General features: G+C 42.2%; 1 protein-coding gene across 1 annotated transcript; it reads right to left on the bottom strand.

Annotated features, from left to right (window-relative positions):
* Positions 1 to 833: 833 nt before the first annotated feature.
* Positions 834 to 22338, bottom strand: LOC111955568 (terminal nucleotidyltransferase 4A-like). The gene is given in 14 exon segments (XM_023975777.2): positions 834 to 2159; positions 2531 to 2695; positions 3228 to 3374; positions 3503 to 3784; positions 4404 to 4454; positions 4650 to 4761; positions 4763 to 4789; positions 4791 to 4831; positions 5051 to 5179; positions 6188 to 6295; positions 15664 to 15784; positions 15891 to 15937; positions 16052 to 16175; positions 21334 to 22338. Coding segments are annotated over 14 exon segments (2313 nt in total). The 5' UTR covers positions 22113 to 22338; the 3' UTR covers positions 834 to 1979.
* Positions 22339 to 22994: the final 656 nt, after the last annotated feature.

Raw genomic sequence — 22994 nt, 5'->3', positions numbered from 1 at the left:
CATCTGTGACTCTGCTATAGTTAGAGCTCAGTCAGTCACTGTGACTCTGCTGTAGTAAGAGCTCAGTCAGTAGTCAGTCCACTGTGACTCTGCTGTAGTAAGAGCTCAGTCGTCAGTCAGTGCAGTCAGTCAGTCAGTTCACTGTGACTCTGCTATAGTAAGAGCTCAGTCAGTCAGTCAGTCAGTCCACTGTGACTCTGCTATAGTAAGAGCTCAGTCAGTCAGTCAGTCAGTCAGTCACTGTGACTCTGCTATATGTAAGAGCTCAGTCAGTCAGTCCATTGTTGATCTGCTATAGTAAGAGCTCAGTCAGTCAGTCAGTCAGTCAGTCCACTGTGACTCTGCTGTAGTAAGAGCTAGTCGTCAGTCACTGTGACTCTGCTATAGTAAGAGCTCAGTCAGTCAGTCAGTCAGTCAGTCCATGTGATCTGCTATAGTAACAGTCAGTCAGTCCACTGTGACTCTGCTATAGTAAGAGTCAGTCGTCAGTCGTCAGTCAGTCGTCAGTCCACTTGTGACTCTGCTATAGTAAGAGCTCAGTCAGTCAGTCAGTCCACTGTGACTGCTGTAGTAAGAGCTCAGTCAGTCAGTCAGTCCACTGTGACTCTGCTGTAGTAAGAGCTCAGTCAGTGCAGTCAGTCAGTCAGCAGTCAGTCAGTCAGTCAGGTCAGTCCAGTCCACTGTGACTCTGCTATATTAGAGCTCAGTCTCAGGGTCAGGTCAGTCAGTCAGTCCATTGTGACTCTGCTATAGTAAGAGCTCAGTCAGTCAGTCCACTGGACTCTGCATCGTAAGAGTCAGTCAGTCAGTCAGTCAGTCAGTCAGTCAGTCAGTCAGTCAGTCAGTCAGTCAGTCAGTCCACTGTGACTCTGCTATAGTTAGAGCTCAGTCAGTCAGTCAGTCAGTCAGTCAGTCCACTGTGACTCTGCTGTAGTAAGAGCTCCATCTAGTGAGACAATGTGAGATTACAGACATTTAACCTGTCAACAATAGAGGTTGCATTGCAGTAGTCTGAAGTGACTTAGCTCCTTCTGATTCTTCCTTTTCACACATTATAAAACACCCATGGGGGGGTTCAACTATACTTTGACACCAACAAGATACACACAACTCACCAATTGACACACACTCATGACACAGACACACACTCCGTCACACACTCTCCAGACCGGAGGCCATCTGGGGAAAGGTTTTGTAAACTCTTGGGAAAAAAAATACAATCTTAAAAGCATAACACCAAAATTCCTTTACATACACGAATAATAAAATTAAATAAAGATTGATAAGATTTAAAAAAAAATAGAACACATTATTGCACAAATTAGGAACCGTCCATTGTGTGAACACTGAATAAGATACAGCTTGGCTGCGGGGTTCAAGGACAAAGGCCTTCACAACGCAACCCAGTCAAAAAAACAAAAATAAACTCAATTTACAACACGACACTGGGCTTTCGCTACTTCCACCTGGCAAAGATGTCACTATCCTCAGCCTCCTTGAACGTATGTGAAAATGGGCAAAGCGCCATTATTTTAATATTAATGTGAACAATAAACATTAACAAAAAGAAAACAAAATGTGGATCCCAAACAGGAAGTGAAAGAGCAGACTGGAGAGCTGCGGAAAAGTTCTGGGGTCAGAATGCACGTTGGGTTGCGCTGCGTTCTGTTCGCTAGCCGCACTGCTCGTTCCCGTATCGTTGGCCGTTGGTTCATTGCGCAGTAAAAAACATGCAGAAATGGGGAGAGGATGAGCGATGGAGAAAGAGTTTTCCCAGAGCTACACTTCTTTCCCTCCTCGGGGCCAAAGTTCAGCAGCCCAAATTGTTGAATGAATCCCAATGCTGGTCTGGTGCCTCTGCCTGCCTGTCCTCCAAGTTGAACAGCAGGGAGCATTGTCTCATGAAGTTGTCTTCCCAATCAGTCAGAATGAGAGAGGGATGAAGGCAGGAGGAGAGGAAAAGGGGGATGTTTTATCCTTTATCTGCTCAGGCTTACTGGCAGGCTGTCCCTCTTCCGACGGCGCCAGGTGTTGCGGTACTGCGTGTGTGAGTGTGTGTGGGCGTGTGTGAGAGGGTGCGTGTGGGCGCGGTTGGCCAGGGCGGGACTGTGGACCACAGCTGGATTGTGGAAGCCTTTCACGTGAAACTTAGGACCATTCTGGAGAGAGAGAGAGAGAGAGAGAAGCGATGAAGAGTTAGAATTCAAGTCATTGAGTGTTTGAAACCTGAATCAACACACACACACACATACTAAAAGCAAAGTGCTCTACGAAAGGAATCCTATATTCAGTTAAATCTTGCAGATATTCAATACAACAATGTAATCATGAAACCAAGAGGGACAGATTGAGAGAACAGAGAGAAACAGGGGGAGGAGAGAAAGAGGGAGAAAAGAAAGCAAGATGCGTTGGAAAGCAAAAAAGAGAGCAGAAATAAGAAAGTGAGAGGTGAGGAGTCTTAAAGGAGAGAGAAAGACAAAGAGGTTGCCCCAGTCTAGTGTGTGTAGCCGTAATTGCGGCCGGCGCCTACCTGGTGTGTGTAGCTGGTGGGGTGGGGGCTGGACAGAGGCTGGGGGTTGGATGGGACATGAGGGTTATGGTGGGCAGGGTGGTGGGTAGGGGGGGTCATGTCTATACCCACCTGTCTGACAGGTAAGGAGTGCATCGTCAGGCCACTGGGCAAAGACATACACGCCTGGAAGGAAGGGAGACATTTTGAGCCATCACACGTCCAATCACAAACAGCTTTAGATCACCATTTCACAATCCCTGTTACTGGGATGTGAGTACAAAAACACAAGGCATGGAGACCATTTCATAGAATTTAAAAAATATATAGATATGACAAATCTTAATGATAAGATGGAGCTGGAAATTCAGGAATGCTGTTTTTTCTTTTTTATAAACGTAAAAGGTAGACTCTGCTGTATGATGCTGGCACAAGCAGCACCGCAGACATTAAGATGCAAGACTTTGTGGATACCTGTGGATGTGCACGGATGCACTTCACCCTGCTACAACGTGGTATCTACGGGACCAAAACAGCAGAGAAGTTTAGCCTCGTGCTTCAACGCTCTTAGTTGTTGCGGAAACTGGCCAGATATCGTTTATACTTAATGCGTTGCTGAGTCTACCTTTACTGTCCCACTCACAGAACATGTTGATCCATCACGCTAAACTCTCCCATCTCTAACAACACAAAGGTCAGTAGCTGCTAGGTTCTGTACCTGTGAGCCAGGGGACATGATGAGGTGCTGCTGGTTGATGCCAGGCTTGCCCAGTGCCAGGCCCAGGGGTAGAGTCATACCCAGAGACTGGAGGGTGTAGGGGGGCAGTGCCGGAGGGCGGCCAGGGCATGGCGTCGAATCAGAGTCCTGAAACACACAGCAGAGGGGAGGGCTTAAAACATGATCAGCTGTCAAATCATTAACACAATTGCATTTATATAGTTCATCATAAAGACTGCAGTGTGTGTGTTTATTGTATGTGTCTGTGCCCTTACGTTGTCTGACCCGGACAGAGAGGAGACCGAGGAGGCTGAGGAGTGTTGGTGAGGACTGGACAGGGACATGGGGGAGTCTGCACTGTGAGGGGAGACTGAGTCCCTCTGTTCCTCCACACCTAAACCCAACACACACCGTGCTGGGTCCTGCGCCAGGACAGAACCTAAAGAGAGAAACAGGTTATTATACACAGCAACACACACTTCCCAAACTGCCATACGAGACAACAAAAGGTTACCCTTGCACACACAGGTCAATATACGCACACAAAACCTGCCATAAAAGAGTCAAGACTTATTTTACGCAGAGGTTACACACACAGGTTATTTTCGTACACACACTACCCACACACACAACAACACAACCACACACACCCACACACCACCACACACACACACCACCACACACAGACACACCCACACACACAACACACACACACACACACACACACACACAACAATCAGCATACATCTACCCCGGTACTACCATGCGGGCGAGGTGCCTTCCTCGCCACTGTGTCAATGATCCACTCCCTGTAGTCAATCACCTCTTCCTGGGTCAGCCTTGGAAATTTATCCCTCCAAAGTGCTGCGGGATATTGAGGAAACCCGAGGGAAAAAGGGTCAGGACTTAAAAGTTGCACAGCGGGATTTCAGTTACCTTGTCCAACACAACCCAATTATTTATTTGACAATCTTACTCGTTCGTAGATACTCATGTTACAATTCATGTACAAACATTTCTAGGCCGGGTTGACACAACAAAACGTTCTGAAAGAGTGGGGAACAGATCCTACTGTCGAATGTCCTACTGCGCGACACAGGTAGGAGCATGGTGCTACGCGAAAGTGAACACGGCGTGACCAAGGAGATATAGTAAGCGTCAGTCAACACAGCTCACTGCTTGACATTCGCATGGCCTCCGTGACGGAACTCTGCCAACGTCGTTTACCTGGACACCACACCCACACGGTTAAACACCTAGAATCGGCCCATACAAACTATGGCAACACCTTACCAATGGAAAACACAACACATTTGCTCAAACACTGTCCAGCACACCGTCAGATGCAGCAATACACTCAGTCCTGCACACCATTAGATGCGCACACACACACACACACCTGGCATCAGTGGTCCTCTATACAGAGCATGGAGGTCTGTAGCCGTTGTTCATAACCTTCGTCATGTCCTCCTTGGCATGTAGGCCCCTCGTTCTTGACCGGATGCCCGTCTTCAGGTAGTTAAAATGGCGGCGTAAAGCTCAAGAACTCAATCAGCAGAATGCAAGTTGATGTTGGGGCTACTGGCGTCAATTCTTGGGTGGAGCTGGATGGATGATGATGGATAGAGAGATAGAGTGAGAGAATAGCAGGACATCTTATGTACACACTTACAATCAACGTGCCAACTTCCCAACTGATACACATGTTCCTAGTTGACACGTGTGTGGAAGTGGGTGTGTGAGTGTGTGTGTTTGTGTTGTGTGTGTGTGTGTGTGTGTGTGTGTGTGTGTGTGTGTGTGCGTACGCTCGTTTGTGTGTGTACCTGGAGGAAGCTAATGACCATCAGGATGAGGCAGTAGGAGCTGATTCCTCCAGTGAACACCTCGCTGAGATCTCTCTGGAGCAGAAACTGCTTCAGCACAAAGATCAGGTAAGGCAGCACGGGATACCTCTGTAGGGGCCCGAGAGAGAAAGGGGGGAAGGAGGGCGAGAGAGATTAAAAACAGTAAGGAGAGAATCGAATCGCTGCTCAATTTACACAATCATTGAGGAGCAGAGCACCTATTAAAAGTGGGAATTATTTCAAATTAGACGATGAAAAAGTCTTTATTTAATGAAAATATGTAACTTAGTATGAGGATCACTACTTGAAATACAATTCGCCTCCTTTTTACAGGTTCTCATTTTTAAATCATATGCTGATTTTGGGGCTGCGGTTGTCAATGGGACAAAGACTCATTCGTTATGGTTCTGGTGACGTTGGATTATGTCATTGAATAAAGGACAGGTCAGAGAAATTCCTTTACTGACAGCATATTGTAGGCCTATCACCAAATCTCCACCTAACCCCTAGGGCATAGGCACTACTGCAGAACTAATGAGATTGGCTAGAGAAGTAAAAGCACGGTTCATTTGAGCGGGAAAACCCTACATTACACCAGACGACACCACTCTGAACCAATGTGCAGGTGTACATTCTCTGATCTCGCCCAATATGGAACATTCCATCTCAAATCCAAAATGCTGGAGTATAGAGTCAAATTTAAAATGCATACAGTGCCTTCAGAAAGTATTCACACCCCTTGACTTTTTCCAGATGTTGTTGTTTTACTGCCTGAATTTTAAATTGATTACATTTAGATTTTGTGTCACTGGCCTACACATGCACATACAACATCCCATAATGTCAAAGTGGGATTATGTTTTTTTAAAGTTTTTTTTTTACTAATTAACTCAAAATGAAAAGCTGAAATGTGTTAAGTCAATAAGTATTAAACTCCTTTGTTATGGCAAGCCTAATAATAAGTTCAGGAGTAAAAATGTGCTTAAGTTAAAATAAGTTGCATGAACTCACTCTGAGTGCAATAATAGTGTTTCATATGATTATTGAATGACTACCTCATCTCTGTCTTGGGAAAATGAAGCTAAAATAAAAAACTACGAATGCTACTGTTCTCACCTTTGTGTAGTCCTTGATGAAGAGAGCAGCTTTGACTCCCGTCTCCACATTGAAGCTGATGTCCACTTTGACGTCTGTCTCCTGGTCAGTCAGCTTGATGATTGGCACCTGGGAAAAAGAAGAGAAACATTGACTTTTCATAAAAATAAACAAAGTTTATTTCACATCCATTTCACTTTCATTCCCGCTCAATTCTCAGATCCAATCCTTAGTGCACACTTGTTGTACATTCAACTAAGTCTCATCTACTTGTTTATCCTGTTCAATTCTGACGCTCTCTGGTGTCATTTTCTAAGCGACACAAATTGTAACCTACCCTAATTAGATATAATTTTGAAATCGAAATGTAAGTCCTACAAACACATGCTTAGCACTGTTAGAAGGGTAAGTGCCGTGGGATTCTGATATATCTGTACAGCAACGTCATGACTATTAAAGAGGCGGAGCCGGCTCCACAAGGGGGCAAAAACGGCTTAGCCCCCTCAGTTTAAACTTGTGCCTCCTCAGCTTAAGTTCTATGTCCCTATATAAAAATAGCAAAAATGTTTAGATGATGATGATTGAGTGACAGGTTGGCGCAAAATCTGTATTTCTGCTGCACTGCGTCAGTACAATGGACAGAGCGCACCGCAGTGTGTGAAGGGGGATATGGAAAGCCACTGGGGTGGTTAGGTAAGACTCCTTTGGGTGGTTGGCTAAATGGATAACGCGATACTCCTCCGCCTGTAATATTTCATTTATAAGGGTGGGGTCATGTTTACCGTTGAAGCTGCTTCAAGCAACTCCGCTTCACGCCCTACCACTACAGTTTAGTTAGCTTCTTAGCTAGCTGTAAAAAGTGCTAGTGTTATTAGCAGTACAGTAGTCCAGCAGGACAGAGGAGAAGAGACTGAGTGTAAAATACTTCTTGGATGCCGTCATTGGTGAAATGTCAGAATGATTCAGCGAACACAACAGCCAAATGGTGGAGGCCCTGTGTGCCTTTGACGTGGAGAGCCATGACTTTCTAGATGTGAAAAAGGTGAAACCACTGCTAGAGCTAAGCAAAACTAATTTGGTGGGAGCAGAGTTTAGTGTTGCTCGCCAGTTGGGCTGAAAAAGAATCACCCGCTCCAGCTCCAATGAGGACCCCACTATACACTGCAATGATTCTCTGGTTCTCTCTCCGCTATGCTGACCGTGCTTACTGCACTGACACATGGATCTCATTTTCCACTGACAAACGTGTTCAGACAGCACAGAAGAAGCACACTACATCTGAGGAAAGCTCAACTAATCCAACTGTCATTTGAAGGGGATCTTACAATAATATTTCAGGGATAATGGAATGATCAATTACTCAGGAAGTTCCACAGAGCATCAAGGAGGCTGCAACTCTTCTGAAAAGAAACATTCTTGCTGGTTGGTTTTTATCAAAATCTTGGTGGTAGAGAACGTGGCGTCATTTCAGCAAAAACCTAGGATATGGAATGGCAAAATGACTACCTTAGCCAACAGCCTAGGTTTTCAACAGCCTCGTTTAGTGTGTAGAGGGCTGTCCATGGTGCTGATAGAGCGCAGCGGACAATTCACACCAACTGGTCACTTCTTGGTCAAAAGCACTCAAATGGTCTCGGCAATTGAACGTGTGTTTATTGTGGTACAGCATGATATAAGCGGAAATCTGTATAATTCCAATGCAGGAAATCCAAATTATGCCCCAGGGTATAGCTACAGTACATACAGTTGAAGTCGAAAGTTCACATACACCATAGCCAAATACATTTAAACTCAGTTTTTCACAATTCCTGACATTTAATCCAAGTAAAAATTCCCTGTCTTAGGTCAGTTAGGATCACCACTTCATTTTAAGAATGTGAAATGTCAGAATAAAAGTAGAGTGAATCATTTATTTCAGCTTTAAATTCTTTCATCACATTCCCAGTGGGTCAGAAGTTTACATACACTCAATTGGTATTTGGGTGCATTGACTTTAAATTGTTTAACTTGGGTCAAACGTTTCGGGTAGCCTTCCACAAGCTTCCCACAATAAGTTGGGTGAATTTTGGCCCATTCCTCCTGACAGAGCTGGTGTAACAGAGTCAGGTTGTTAGGCTCCTTTGCTCGCACACGCTTTTTCAGTTCTGCCCACAAATTTTCTATGCGATTGAGGTCAGGGCTTTGTGATGACCACTCCAATACCTTGACTTTGTTGTCCTTAAGCCATTTTGCCACACCTTTGGAAGTATGCTTGGGGTAATTGTCCATTTGGAAGACCCATTTGCGACCAAGCTTTAACTTCCTGACTGATGTCTTGAGATGTTGCTTCAATATATCCACCTAATTTTCCTCCCTCATGATGCCATCTATTTTGTTTAGTGCACCAGTCCCTCCTGCCAGCAAAGCACCCCCACACCATGATGCTGCCACCCCCGTGCTTCACGGTTGGGATGGTGTTCTTCGGCTTGCAAGCATTCCCCTTTTCCTCCAAACGTAACAATGGTCATTATAGCCAAACAGTTCTATTTTTGTTTCATCAGACCAGAGGACATTTCTCCAAAAAGTACGATCTTTGTCCCCTATGTGCAGTTGGAAACCGTATTCTGGCTTTTTTATGGCAGTTTTGGAGCAGTTGCTTTTCTTGCTGAGCGGCCTTTCAGGTTATGTCGATATAGGACTTGTTTTACTGTGGGTATAGATACTTTTGTACCTGTTTCCTCCAGCATTTTCACAAGATCCTTTACTGTTGTTCTGGGATTGATTTGCACTTTTTGTACCAAAGTACGTTCATCTCTAGGAGACAGAACATGTCTCCTTCCTGAGCGGTATGACGGCTGCGTGGTCCCATGGTGTTTATACTTGTGTACTATTGTTTTACAGATGAACGTGGTACCTTCAGGCATTTGGAAATTGCTCCAAAGATGAACCAGACTTGTGGAGGTCTACAATTTTCTTCTGAGGTCTTGGCTGATTTCTTTTGATTTTCCCATGATGTCAAGCAAAGAGGCACTGAGTTTGAAGGTAGGCCTTAAAATACATCCACAGGTACACCTCCAATTGACTCAAATGATGTCAATTAGCCTATCAGAAGCTTCTAAAGCCATTACATAATTTTCTGGAATTTTCCAAGTTGTTTAAAGGCACAGTCAACTTAGTGTATGTAAACTTCTGACCCACTGGAATTGTGATACAGTGAATTATAAGTGAAATAATCTGTCTGTAAACAATTGTTGGAAAAATTACTTGTGTGATGCAAAGTAGATGTCCTAACCGACTTGCTAAAACTATAGTTTGTTAACAAGAAATTTGTGGAGTGGTTGAAAAAAGAGTTTTAATGACTCCAACCTAAGTGTATGTAAACTTCTGACTTCAACAGTATCTGTATGTTTCCGTATGGGAATAGATAAATTCTATTATGGTTTCAATGGTAGCTTAATGGTTTTTGTGATTGTAAATGGAAATGTACGTATTAGAAACATGGTTATGGTAGGCTGGCATTGCTTAATTGATTGTGTGGGTCAAATTTGATCCACAAAAGTGGAATGTGTCATATGAAAGCGTGCTGCTGAACTCATGAGCGCCATGATTTTCCATGTTTGAAGCAGGCCTATAGGCCTATTTATTTAGCAAGACAGCTGTGCGTGGCTGCATCTCACTGTAGCAGGATGTTTTGGTTATTTGGATCTCCAATCGCCTTTTATTTACTGCTTTGTTTACTGTTAATGTAACTAGCCTGAATGTAGATTGTGTTATGCCTTTATTGATCTGATATTTTGTTTACTCGGCCTACTTGGTACCAGTGTTTCTTTCGCATTAATTTGTTCGCATTCACAGTTGCCAAACTGATATTCACCCCAAAAAATGTGCATGCATGAATGAATAACTAGGCTACTACTTTAGCATTTAATTTCGTTTGCATTATTTTGGGAAGACAGCGGTGTGTATAGGCTGCATTCACATAGGCTGTTTAATATGTTAATTACCCCCATCTACAATGCCTTCAGAAAGGATTCACATCTCTTTACTTTTTTTCACATTTTTTGTGTTACAAAGTGGGATTAAAATGGACTTAAATGGTCATATTTTATCGAAAAAACACACAGCCATCATTTTTAACGATCTACACAAACTACTCTAACATCACAGTGGAAGAAAAATTCGAACATTTGTAAAAATAAAAATAAATAAATAAATAAATACAGCATCAGTCAAAAGTTTGGACACCTACTCATTCAAGGGTTTTTCTTTATTTTTTAAAACTATTTTCTACATTGTAGAATAATAGTGCAGACATCAAAACTATAAAATAACACATAAGGAATCATGTAATAACCAAAAAAGTTTTTAACAAATGAAAATATATTTTATATTCTTCAAAGTAGCCACCCTTTGCCTTGATGACAGCTTTGCACACTCTTGGCATTCTCTCAACCAGCTTCACCTGAAATGTTTCTCCAACAGTCTTGAAGGAGTTCCCACACATCCTGAGGACTTGTTGGCTGCTTTTCCTTCACTCTGCGGTCCAACTCATCCCAAACCATCTCAATTGGAGGCCAGGTCATCTGATGCTGCACTCCCATCACTCTACTTCTTGGTCAAGTAGCCCTTACACAGCCTGAAGGTGTGTTGGGTCATTGTCCTGTTGAAAAACAAATGATAGTCCCACTAAGCGCAAACCAGATGGGATGGCCTATCACTGCAGAATGCTGTGGTAGCCATGCTGGTAAAGTGTGCCTTGAATTCTAAATAAATCACCAACAGCGTCACCAGCAAGCACCCCCACACCTCCTCCTCCATGCTTCACRGTGGGAACCACACATGCGGAGATCATCCGTTCACCTACTCTGCGTCACATGGCGGTTGGACTCATCAGACCAAACACATCAAATTTGGAGGACAGATTTCCACCGATCTAATGTCCATTGGGCGTGTTTCTTGGCCCAAGCAAGTCTCTCCTTCTTATTTGGTCCTTTAGTAGTGGTTTCTTTGYAGCAATTCGACCATGAAGGCCTGATTCACACAGTCTCCTCTGAACAGTTAATGTTGAGATGTGTCTGTTACTTGAACTCTGTGAAGCATTTATTTGGGCTGCAATTTCTGAGGCCAGTCACTCTAATGAACTTGTCCTCTGCAGCAGAGGTAACTCTGGGTCTTCTTTCCCTGTGGTGGTCCTCATGAGAGCCAGTTTCATCATAGAGCTTGATGGTTTTTGCGACTGCACTTGAAGAAACTTTCAAAGTTCTTGAAATGTTCCGCATTGACTGACCTTCATGTCTTAATGTAATGATGGACTGTCGTTTCTCTTTGCTTACTTGAGCGGTTCTTGCCGTAATATGGACCTGGTCTTTTACCAAATAGGGCTATCTTCTGTATTCCATCCCTAGACAACCATTTTTCAGGCATTAAGAAGGAAATTAATTCCACAAATTAACTTTTAACCTATCTAGCCCAGGGGTTCCGCTAGCGGAACACCCACAACATTCCGCTGAAAAGGCAAAAAAATAATATTGGAAAATATTTTTTTGAAATATGTAACTTTCACACATTAACAAGTCCAATACAGCAAATGAAAGATAAACATCTTGTTAATCTACCCATCGTGTCTGATTTTTAAAATGTTTTACAGTGAAAACACAACATATATTTATGTCAAAAATATTTTTTTGAAATATGTAACTTTCACACATTAACAAGTCCAATACAGCAAATGAAAGATAAACATCTTGTTAATCTACCCATCGTGTCTGATTTTTAAAATGTTTTACAGTGAAAACACAACATATATTTATGTCAAAAATATTTTTTTGAAATATGTAACTTTCACACATTAACAAGTCCAATACAGCAAATGAAAGATAAACATCTTGTTAATCTACCCATCGTGTCTGATTTTTTAAATGTTTTACAGTGAAAACACAACATATATTTATGTTAGATCACCACCAAATCCCAAAAACACACAGCCATTTTTCCCAGCCAAAGATAGAGTCACAAAAGCAGAAATAGAGATAAAATGAAATCACTAACCTTTGATAATCTTCATCAGATGACACTCATAGGACATCATGGTACACAATACATTTATGTTTTGTTCGATAATGTGCATATTTATATCCACAAATCTCGGTTTACATTGGCACCATGTTCAGAAATGCCTCCAAAATATCCGGAGTAATTACAGAGAGCCACGTCAAATAACAGAAATACTCATCATAAACTTTGATGAAAGATACATGTTTTACATATAATTAAAGATACACTGGTTCTTAATGCAACCGCTGTGTCAGATTTTTTTTTTAACTTTAGGAAAAAGCATACCATGCAATAATCTGAGACGGCGCTCAGAAATACACAACATTTCTCCGCCATGTTGGAGTCAACAGAAATACGAAATTACATCATAAATATTCCCTTACCTTTGATGATCTTTCATCAGAATGCAGTGCCAGGAATCCTAGTTCCACAATAAATCGTTGTTTTGTTCGATAATGTCCATTACTAGTGTCCAATTAGCTACTTTTGCTAAAACTTTTAGTTCACATGTCCAAACGCTGGCGCCGGTCCAGGCGAACTCGGACGAAAAACTTCAAAAAGTTATATTCCAGGTCGAATAAACTGGTCAAATTAAGTAGAGAATCAATCTTCAGGATGTTGTTATCATATATATCCAATAACGTTCCAACATGGCCATATCATGACTAGCGCGCGTGACCAGGAACTAGCATTCTGCCAGACCACTGACTCAAATAGCTGCCATCCGGCCCCACATCACACTAGAGGCTTTATTCCACGTTCTACTGACTGTTGACATCTAGTGGAAGGCGTAGGAAGTGCGAACAGATCCATATCTTACTGGGATGTGAATACACAATGATTTTAACATCAACCAGCCCCAGAATTTCCACTTCCTGTTTGGAAGTTTGCCTGCCATATGAGTTCTGTTATACTCACAGACATAATTCAAACAGTTTTAGAAACATCAGAGTGTTTTCTATCCAATAGTAATAATAATATGCATATATTAGCATCTGGGACAGAGTAAAAAGTTAAGGCACAACTGTTAATTGAAAAGCATTCCAGGTGACTGATGCATAAAGCTGGTTGAGAGAATGCCAAGAGTGTGCAAAGCTTTCATCAAGGCAAAGGGTAGCTACTTTGAAGAATCTCAAATCTAAAAAATATTGGTTACTACATGATTCCATACGTGTTATTTCATAGTTTTGATGTCTTCACTTTTATTTTTCAATGTAGAAAATAGTAAAAAGAAAGAAAAACCCTGGAATGAGTAGGTGTGTCCAAACGTTTGACTGGTACTGTATATAAATAAACAGTAACACATCTTTATTTTATAAGTATTTAACTCAGAGTCAATACATGTTAGAATCATCTTTGGCAGCAATTACAGCTGTGAATCTTTCTGGGTAAGTCTTCAAGAGCTTTCCACATCTGGATTGTGCAACATTTGCACATTATTCTTTTAAAAAATTATTCAAGCTCTGTCAAATTGGTTGTTGATCATTGCTAGACAACCATTTTTCAGGTTTTGCCATAGATTTTCAAGCAGATTTAAGTCAAACCTAACTCTGTCATGGTCTTCTTGGTAAGTAACTGCAGTATATGTTTGGCCTTGTGTTTTAGGTTATTGTCCTGCTCAAATATGAATTCATCTCCCAGTGTCTGGTGGAAAGCAGACTGAACCAGGTTTTCCTCTAGGATTTGCATTACATTACGTTTCTTCTTTAACCTGAAAAACTCCGTCCTTAACGATTACAAGCATACCCATAACATGATGCAGCCACCACTATGCTTGAAAATAGAGGGTGGTACTCAGTAATGTGTTGCATTGTGTTCAGGACAAAAAGGGAATTGCTTTGCCACATTTTCTGCAGTATTATTTTAGTGCCTTGTTGCAAACAAGACGTGTGTTTTGGAATATTTTTTATTCTGTAGAGGCTTCCTTCATTTCACTCTGTCAATTAGGTTAGTATTGTGAAGTAACTATAATGTTGATCCATCCTCAGTTTTCTCCTATCACAGCCATTAAACTCTGTAACTGTTTTAAAGTCACCATTGGCCTCATGGTGAAATCCCTGAGCGGTTTCCCTCCTATCTGGCAACTGCGTTAGGAAGGATGCCTGTTTCTTTGTAGTGACTGAGTGTATTGATACACCATCCAAAGTGTGATAACTTCACCATGCTCAAAGGGATATTCAATGTCTGCATTTTTTTTACCCACCATTGTTTGTGAGACATTGGAAAACCTCCCTGGTCTTTGTGTCTGAACCTGGGTTTGAAATTCACTGCTTGTCTGAGGGACCTTAAAGATAATTGTATGTGTGGGGTACAGAGATGCGGTAGTCATTAAAAAAATAATGTTAAACATTATTATTATACACAGAGTCAATGCAACTTATTATGCGACTTGTTAAGCACATTTTTACTCCTAAAACGTATTTAGGCTTGCTATAACAAAGGGGTTGAATACTTATTGACTGAAGACATTTCAGCTTTTCATTTAATTAATTTGAAGAAAAAAAAGAAAAATAAATAAATACTAAAACATAATTACACTTTGACATGAGAGTTATTGTGTGTAGGCCAGTGACAAAAATGTTTACAAAATTGTCCCTTAGTTGGGGAATAAGAGATTTGAACGTCTAGGTTTGAAATAAAATAATCAATTACCATTCCAAAAGGACACAGACATTTTAAAAGTGCAGGGCTTGTGGAAGGTGCCATGCTTTAATTTTTCATCTTACAGGAATGATATACATAAAGCTGAAGTTGTAATCTTTTTACTGGTATAATCAGATCTCATGTTTGATTTCCAGTTCGTCCACTGGAAGATCACATGTGTCTTTGGAACACGGAAAATAGATGCGTCTGGTTTGATCTGGTTTGGGTAGTACCTCACTGTGCAAAAATGGCAGAATGGATTTTGAAGTCTGACATCTTAAAATTACCCTACTGGTCGGGACTTTCTAGTTATCAAGTATTTTTTTTAAATAACACAGACAGCCAAGGAAACGTCAAACTACTTTCCCCATTGGAAACGAGTGAGATTGATCAATGGCGAATATGGAGGATGCATTCAAGGTAATGTTATATTATATGTGGATGGTAAAGAAATGCATTGCATTATGAGGACCACCAGGGTGTACCCTTTCCATGCATACAATTTTTATTCACTTTTTGTCACTTGACCCAAATTATACACACTATGAATATGACCGTTGCGCATGATTTCTGGCCTGTAGGGTGGACGGTAGTGGGGGCATTCTTATGACATCACCAGCAGTGAGATTTGAGATCGATTTCCAAAAAGACAAGTGCTGTAGTTTTCGAATGATAGGTCACTTTCTATTTTCTGAATGAAATTGACTGAATGGGTACAGAGCCTAAAACACTCAGAGTTTAACAGGTTATCAGTTTGAACAGCATTGAAGCTATCCCAACAGATTGGGTATGCATTCTTTTAAAACACAGCACCAACTCACCGTAGCTTTGTCCAGCACTTTGATGGAGATAGGTTCCGCCACGTTGTGTTTCCGGAGGGCCTGTTCCAATTGCTGCAACGGAGGGCGTTCCCACTTCCCAAACACCACCAGGTCTATGTCACTATGGCAACAGAAAAAGATGGTGGTAGGTCAACTGGTGGCCAAGCACCTGGAGCAAATTCTGAGAACAAGATTCAACACATTACACAACAAGACTGCTCTCTTACCTTGTGGGTAGGTAGAGTCCAGTGCTGAAGCTGCCAAATATCTGCACCTGGAGAGAGAGTTAGAAAAAAGAAAACTATATTGTACCAATATTTGTAGACAAATGGCTAAAATGTCTGATGTGCTGGTTCAACGCCCAGCTCTGGTGTGTGTGTGTCCTCACGTCGGCAGTAGGCCACAGCTCCTTGATGACCGTCTCGATTCTGTTGACCACCTCCTTCCTCATAGAAGCCTCCTCGGGTTGGGGAGACATGAAGTTGTAGAAGTCCACCACCTCCTCATGGAGACTGGGGAGGAACAGGGGAACAGGGAGAGGGTTAACAACATGCACACAGTTGCTCACCCGATAATAAACCAGTCAAATAATAGGTTGATTTACATGTTCTGTTTCATGAATTTAAAGGTCATCAGGTCGGGCCTACTGCCGGCATCTTCTCGAAAAAAGTAAGACCATCATGGAAGCAGAGATTTTTTTTATCCAAGGCCTATGTTGATAATAATTTTAATAATGGGACATCTATAGCACTTTTCCAGGACCCAAAGTCGCTTGATTTGTATTTTTATTCAACCTTTATTTAACTAGGCAATTTAGAACAATAAGAACAAATTCTTATTTACATTGACGGTTCTGCCCATGAACAACTGCCTTGTTCAGGGGCAGAATGACAGATTTTTACCTTGTCAGCTCGGGGATTTGATCTAGCAACCTTTCGGTTACTGGCCCAACGCTCTAACCACTAGGCTACCTGCCGCCCAGGCTATCAAATAAGTTCAACATCCCAGATATCCCTTAGAACTGTGTGGCGGTAGTGGAGAAGCCATCTAGGATTTTTTTTTTATACGTATCACCATAAGTCATCCACATCCCCTGGGAAGGAACAGTAGTAGTACTGGTCAGCAAAACCCTATAGCAATTTATTCACTAGGAATAGGCCTAAACGCTATGCTATGATTTTAGAATGAAACACTGAGCAGAGAGACTGTCATTATCACTTACTAGGACCCTGGTGGCGCCGTCAGAGATGGCAGCTTCGCTTATAAACCTTAGGAAACTGTGCAGTATTTTAATTTTTTTAATGTATTATTTATTACATGGTTTGCTCAGAAAACCTTAAGTGTTATTACATACAACCGGGAAGAACTATTGGATATCAGAGAGACGTCAACTTACCAGCACTACGACCAGAAATACGACTTTCCCAAAGCGGATCCTTTGTCTGAACCTCCCAGGGCATTTGAACTGATTCCAGAAGCCGACCCAAAACAACGCCGCCGGAGGAGAGGGTGCCGGAGCGGTCTTCTAGTGATGCTTCGGATGCGCGCACACCACCCACCGCTCCCGAGTATATTACTTGCTAATGTCCAGTCCCTAGTTAATAAAGTCGTCAAAATCTGGGCAAGAGTTGCTTTCCAAAGAGATATCCGGGACTGTAACATACTCTATTTCATGGAAACATGGTTAACTGGGGACATGCTGTCGGAGTCCATACAGCCAACGGGATCTTTAGTACATCGCACCAACAGGAATAAACATCTCTCTGGTAAGAAGAAGGGCGGGGGTTTATGTTTCATGATTCACGGGTCATGGTATAATTGTAACAACATACAGGAACTCAAGTCCTTTTGTTCACCTGACCTAGAATTCCTCACAGTCAAATGCTGACCGTATTATCTCCCAAGAGAACTCTCCTCGGTTATCGTCACAGCCGTGTATATCCCCCCGCAAGCGGATACCAAGACGGCCATCAAGGAACTTCCCTGGACTTTATGCAAACTGGAAACCATATATCCTGAGGCTGCATTTATTGTAGCTAGGTATTTTAACAAAGCTAATTTGAGAACAAGGCTACCTAAATTCTATCACAATATCGATTGCTGTACACGAGCGAGGAACACGCTCGACCATTGCTACTCTAACTTCCTCGATGCATACAAGGCCCTCCTTTTGGCAAATATGACCATGACTCCATCTTGTTGCTCCCCTCCTACAGGCAGAAGCTAAAAAAGGATGCGCCTGTGCTTAGGTCTATCCAACGCTGGTCTGACCAATCGGATTCCAAGCTCCAAGATTGCTTCAATCACGTGGACTGGGATATGTTCCGAGTAGGCTCAGATAATAACATTGACATATACGCTGACTTGGTGAGCGAGTTTATAAGGAGGTGTATAGGAGATGTTGTACCCACTGTGACTATTAAAACCTTCCCTAACCAGAAACCGTGGATTGATGGCAGCATTCGCGCAAAGCACATACCACCACATTTAATCATGGCAAGGCGACTGGAATTATGATAGAATACAAACAGTGTAGTTATTCCCTCCGTAAGGCAATCAAACAAGCGAAATGTCGGTATAGGGACAAAGTGGACCCTCGCAAGCCGCGTCCTCAGAGAATGCGCAAACCAGCTGGCTGGTGTGTTCACAGACAAATTCAATCACTCCCTATCCCAGTCCGCTGTCCCTGCATGCTTCAAGATGGCCACCATTGTTCCTGTTCCCAAGAAAGCAAAGGTAACTGAACTAAATGACTATTGCCCCGTAGCAGTCATCACACATCATGAAGTGCTTTGAGGGACTAGTCAAGGATCAAATCACCTCCACCCTACCCATCACCCTAGATCCGCTTCAATTTGCTTACGCCCCAATAGGCCCACAGATGATGCAATCGCCATCACATTGCCCTATCCCATCTGGACAAGAGGAATACCTATGCAAAAATGCTGTTCGTTGACTACAGGTCAGCATTTCTTCATTTTATTTCACCTTTATTTAACCAGGTAGGCCAGTTGAGAACAAGTTCTCATTTACAACTGCGACCTAGCCAAGATAAAGCAAGCAGTGCGACAACAACACAGAGTTACACATGGGATAAACAAACGTACAGTCAATAATACAATAGACAAATCTGTATACAGTGTGTACAAATGAAGTAAGGAGGTAAAGCAATAAATAGGCCATAGGGGCAAAGTAGTTACAATTTAGCAATTAACACTGGAGTGATAGATGTACAGATGAGGATGTGCAAGTAGAAATACTGGTGAGCAAAAGAGCAGAAAAACAAAAACAAATATGGGATGAGGTAGGTAGTTGGTTGGATTGATGGGCTATTTACAGATGGGCTGTGTACAGCTGCAGCGATTGGTAAACTGCTCTGACAGCTGGTGCTTAAAGTTAGTGAGGGAGATATGAGTCTCCAGCTTCAGTGACTTTTGCAATTCGTTCCAGTCATTAGTAGCAGAGAACTGGAAGGAAAGGCGGCCAAAGTGGGTGTTGGCTTTGGGGATGACCAGTGAAATATACCTGCTGGAGCGCGTCCTACGGGTAGGTGCTGCTATGGTGACCAGTGAGCTGAGATAAGAAGGAGCTTTACCTAGCAAAGACGTATAGATGACCTGGAGCCAGTGGGGTTGGCAACGAATATGTAGCGAGGACCAGCCAACGAGAGCATACAGGTCGCAGTGGTGGGTAGTATATGGGGCTCTGGTGACAAAACGGATGGCACTGTGATAGACTGAATCCAATTTGCTGAGTACAGTGTTGGAGGCTATTTTGTAAATGACATCGCTCGTGAAGGAGGCTTTGTTGCGAAATAGGAAGCCAATTCTAGATTTCATTTTGGATTGGAGATGCTTAATGTGAGTCTGGAAGGAGAGTTTACAGTCTAGTCAGACACCTAGATATTTATAGTTGTCCACATATTCTAAGTCAGAACCGTCCAGAGTAGTGACGCTAGTCGGGCGGGCAGCGATCAGTTGAAGAGCATGCATTTAGTTTTACTAGCATTTAAGAGCAGTTGGAGGCCACGGAAGGAGTGTTGTACGGCATTGAGCGCTTTTGGAGGTTTGTTAACACAGTGTCCAAAGAAGGGCCAGATGTATACAAAATGGTGTCGTCTTCGTAGAGGTGGATCAAAGAATCACCCGCAGCAAGAGCGACATCTTTGACATATAGAGAAAAGAGTTGGCCCTAGAATTGAACCCTGTGGTACCCCCATAGAGACCTCCAGAGGTCTGGACAACAGGCCCTCCGATTTGACACACTGAACTCTGTGAAGTAGTTAGTGAACCAGGCAAGGCAGTCATTAGAGAAACCAAGGCTGTGGAGTCTGCCGATAAGAATACGGTGATTGACAGAGTCGAAAGCCTTGGCCAGGTCAGATGAAGACGGCTGCACACAGTGGGCCACAGATAAAATTACGTCAAATCACGTTACATGTACAGTAGCTTTGATTGGACTGATCATGTCAATGTCATACTTTCAAAAACTTAGCTAGCAGTCATCATCATGAATCAAGTCGACAATCTACTGGCATCATAATCATCATAACTCATGATATAGCAGTCATCTAGGTATCTTAGTCACCTGGAAGTTCTTGTTGCAGCCTCTGATTTTATAGCGGTGGTCACCAACTTGTAAATATATAGCTGGCTAATCTAATCAACAATAATATATGGAATGTAGTTAGCAAGCCAACTAGCTAGCTATAGTTGAATAACTATAGATTGAGTCAGAGGTTCATCCTCCAAGTGGCTAACTATGACCCCCTTTTTAAGTTTGTGTGACTTAAACGTATATTCTAGAAGTTACCCAACCATTCATATGTTAAATAACCAATAAATTAGCAAACTAACCCTACCAAAGCGTTAGCTAGCCGCTACCTGTTTAGCAAGCTAGCTAATGCACTGCTAATAAGTAAAAACTGGTTAGCCACTGCAGTCCAATCTAGCAAAAGTTTACAATTCGCATTACTATCACCCGTGCAGCAAATCAAACAAACATCAAAATTACACGTTAACTGGTTGACTTTATGCATGACAAGATTACATATTTTTACAATCAAAAATAAAAGTAGCTAACGTTAACTAATAGGAAACCATGATAGCTAGTTATCGCGGTTAACATTAGCAAATTAGCCAAAGAGTATAACTAACTCAAGATAAACTAGAGCCTGTTGTTTCCAATGGGCGCAGATTAATCAGTGGACAGAACAAGCAAGGTGGGCAGAGCCAAGCACGAGCTAGTGAGATTATATTGGCGCGTTCCAGTATTTAATTGCATATTTCCGTTAAGGAACGCTTACTCTGTGAAACGCGTGTGTGCAATAACTCAATTCGCCCTTGCACTTCTAAACAACGCATTTTTCCCCTCACTTTGGCAAAGGGTAAAGTCTACAAAACTCAATCCACTCTGTTAGCTACATATTATAGTTAAGGATACAGAAAACTGTATGGAGATTAAATATTTAATCGGCCAAAATTCATATTGCCCAATCTTCTCCCACAGCCGGCCAATGGGCTTCCTCTCATCACCATATTTGGTAGTGAGTGAAAGGCCAACCGGATGTTACACATTTATACATCCGGTGAAATATCTGTCTCATTGTTCTATCTGTGCGTTGGCGTCAAACAATCCCAGTGGGGCAATGACCCTATCAAAAATACTCACCCATCAACACCGGGGCTGTATTTCCTCGTCTTCCAAGGAGTTCCAGTCCCCGAGCTAACATGGTTGTCATTAGTCCAGTTAGAAAGCAAGTAATTAATCCCATAGGTGCTCGCCTTGTTGTCACTTTTCCTTCGGCCTGGATGGTGAGTGTGGTTATTTAAGGGTGATGGCGGGTGACGCTTCACACAATTATGTTGGAAATTGTACTGAGGGTGATCCTGATGATGTCTTTGGTGGTGGTATTGGTTGACATTATTATGCATGCTTTCACTGAAGCTAAAAAACAGATTGGCACCTCCAGGATTTTTATTACTATTTCCCGTTACATTGCCACCGCAAGTCCTTCCCAACGAGCAGTTCGAAGATGGACTGTCCGTTCCAGATTCCGTCTTTTGGGGCATTCCACTGTCTCCCAACAAATCTGTCGTTACACTGTTACCGTTCGCGTTGGACGGAGTCAATATGTTCTGTACGTTGCCTTTGGGTAACGTTGACCCGTAGGAGGAAAATGCAGTGCCGTGATTAGAAGTAGTGCGGTTTGAAATACAGTGATGGCTGCTGCTCATACTAGCAGTGGTGTTGCTGCAAATGCTATTGCTCAATGCCGCAACATTTTTATAAACGTCCAACGCTGGATAATTCCCATACAGGTTGTGGTTCTGATTATTATGATGCTGACCGGAGCTCGCTCGTACCTGAGAAATCTCCCAGATTCGCATCCATAATGCGTTCGCAGGTCCTTTCTGCTCGGGCTGATTCCAAGCCAGCCTCGGATCCATTCAACTTTTTTTCTGAACCCCCTTCAAGCAAATCAATGTGCCCGTTAAAAATACACTACTGCCCTGACTAAAGAAATGTGATAATAACCCGTGTTACAAAGACAGAGAGAAATGGTAACGCCAAATGAAGACCATTAGAAGACTGGTCCTTTTCAAACAGCTAGCTAAAAATCGCTAGCAGAAGTCTACGGTGATTCAATATGGCGTATTCTCTTCAAACCGAAGCGCCGTGCGCATGTCTGTAGGATTTGAAACGATCGGCTTGAACACACCCCGGTCGTCCCTAGTTACCACAGCCACAAAGTCATAAACCCTCGCCTATTTCTACAATTTCTCTTCTTAAAATCTGATTTTAAACCTAACCTTAACCACACTGCTAACATTATGCCTAACCCAAAGTTAAGACCAAAAAACTTATTTTATTTTTTAGATATAGCCAATTTTGGCTTTGTAGCTGTGGTAACGACACACACCTCGCTCTCAGCTGCCACACAATTTGACTCATTACAAATCACCCAATGCTGTTAAAAGTAAATATTTGAAGAATTTTAGACCATGTTTATACAGCAAAATATGTATTATGAATAATTCAATAACAGCACCCAGTATCATAACAGGAGTAGACAGCTAAGATAAAGTTAATTTGAAATAAGTAATCAGTCAACATGGTAATGAGAAATTTGAATAACCCTGGCAAAATGTTGGACAGCCTTTGTGCATGACATCAAAAAATTGATTACATTAAGAAGCAGGTCGTTTCATTTGGAGCATCCCTCTTATATCAGAAGATACTTTTTTATGTTAAATTGACTTCCTGGTCCTTGTAGAGGTAAAAAAAAAAAAAAGAAGAGAGAGAATGTATTACCACAAGCTGGGTGACTT

Source organism: Salvelinus sp. IW2-2015, linkage group LG31 (assembly GCF_002910315.2).
Source record: "Salvelinus sp. IW2-2015 linkage group LG31, ASM291031v2, whole genome shotgun sequence".
Lineage (NCBI taxonomy): Eukaryota > Metazoa > Chordata > Actinopteri > Salmoniformes > Salmonidae > Salvelinus > Salvelinus sp. IW2-2015.
Note: the sequence above shows the minus strand (reverse complement) of the source record. Positions and strands in the feature narration are given on the sequence as shown.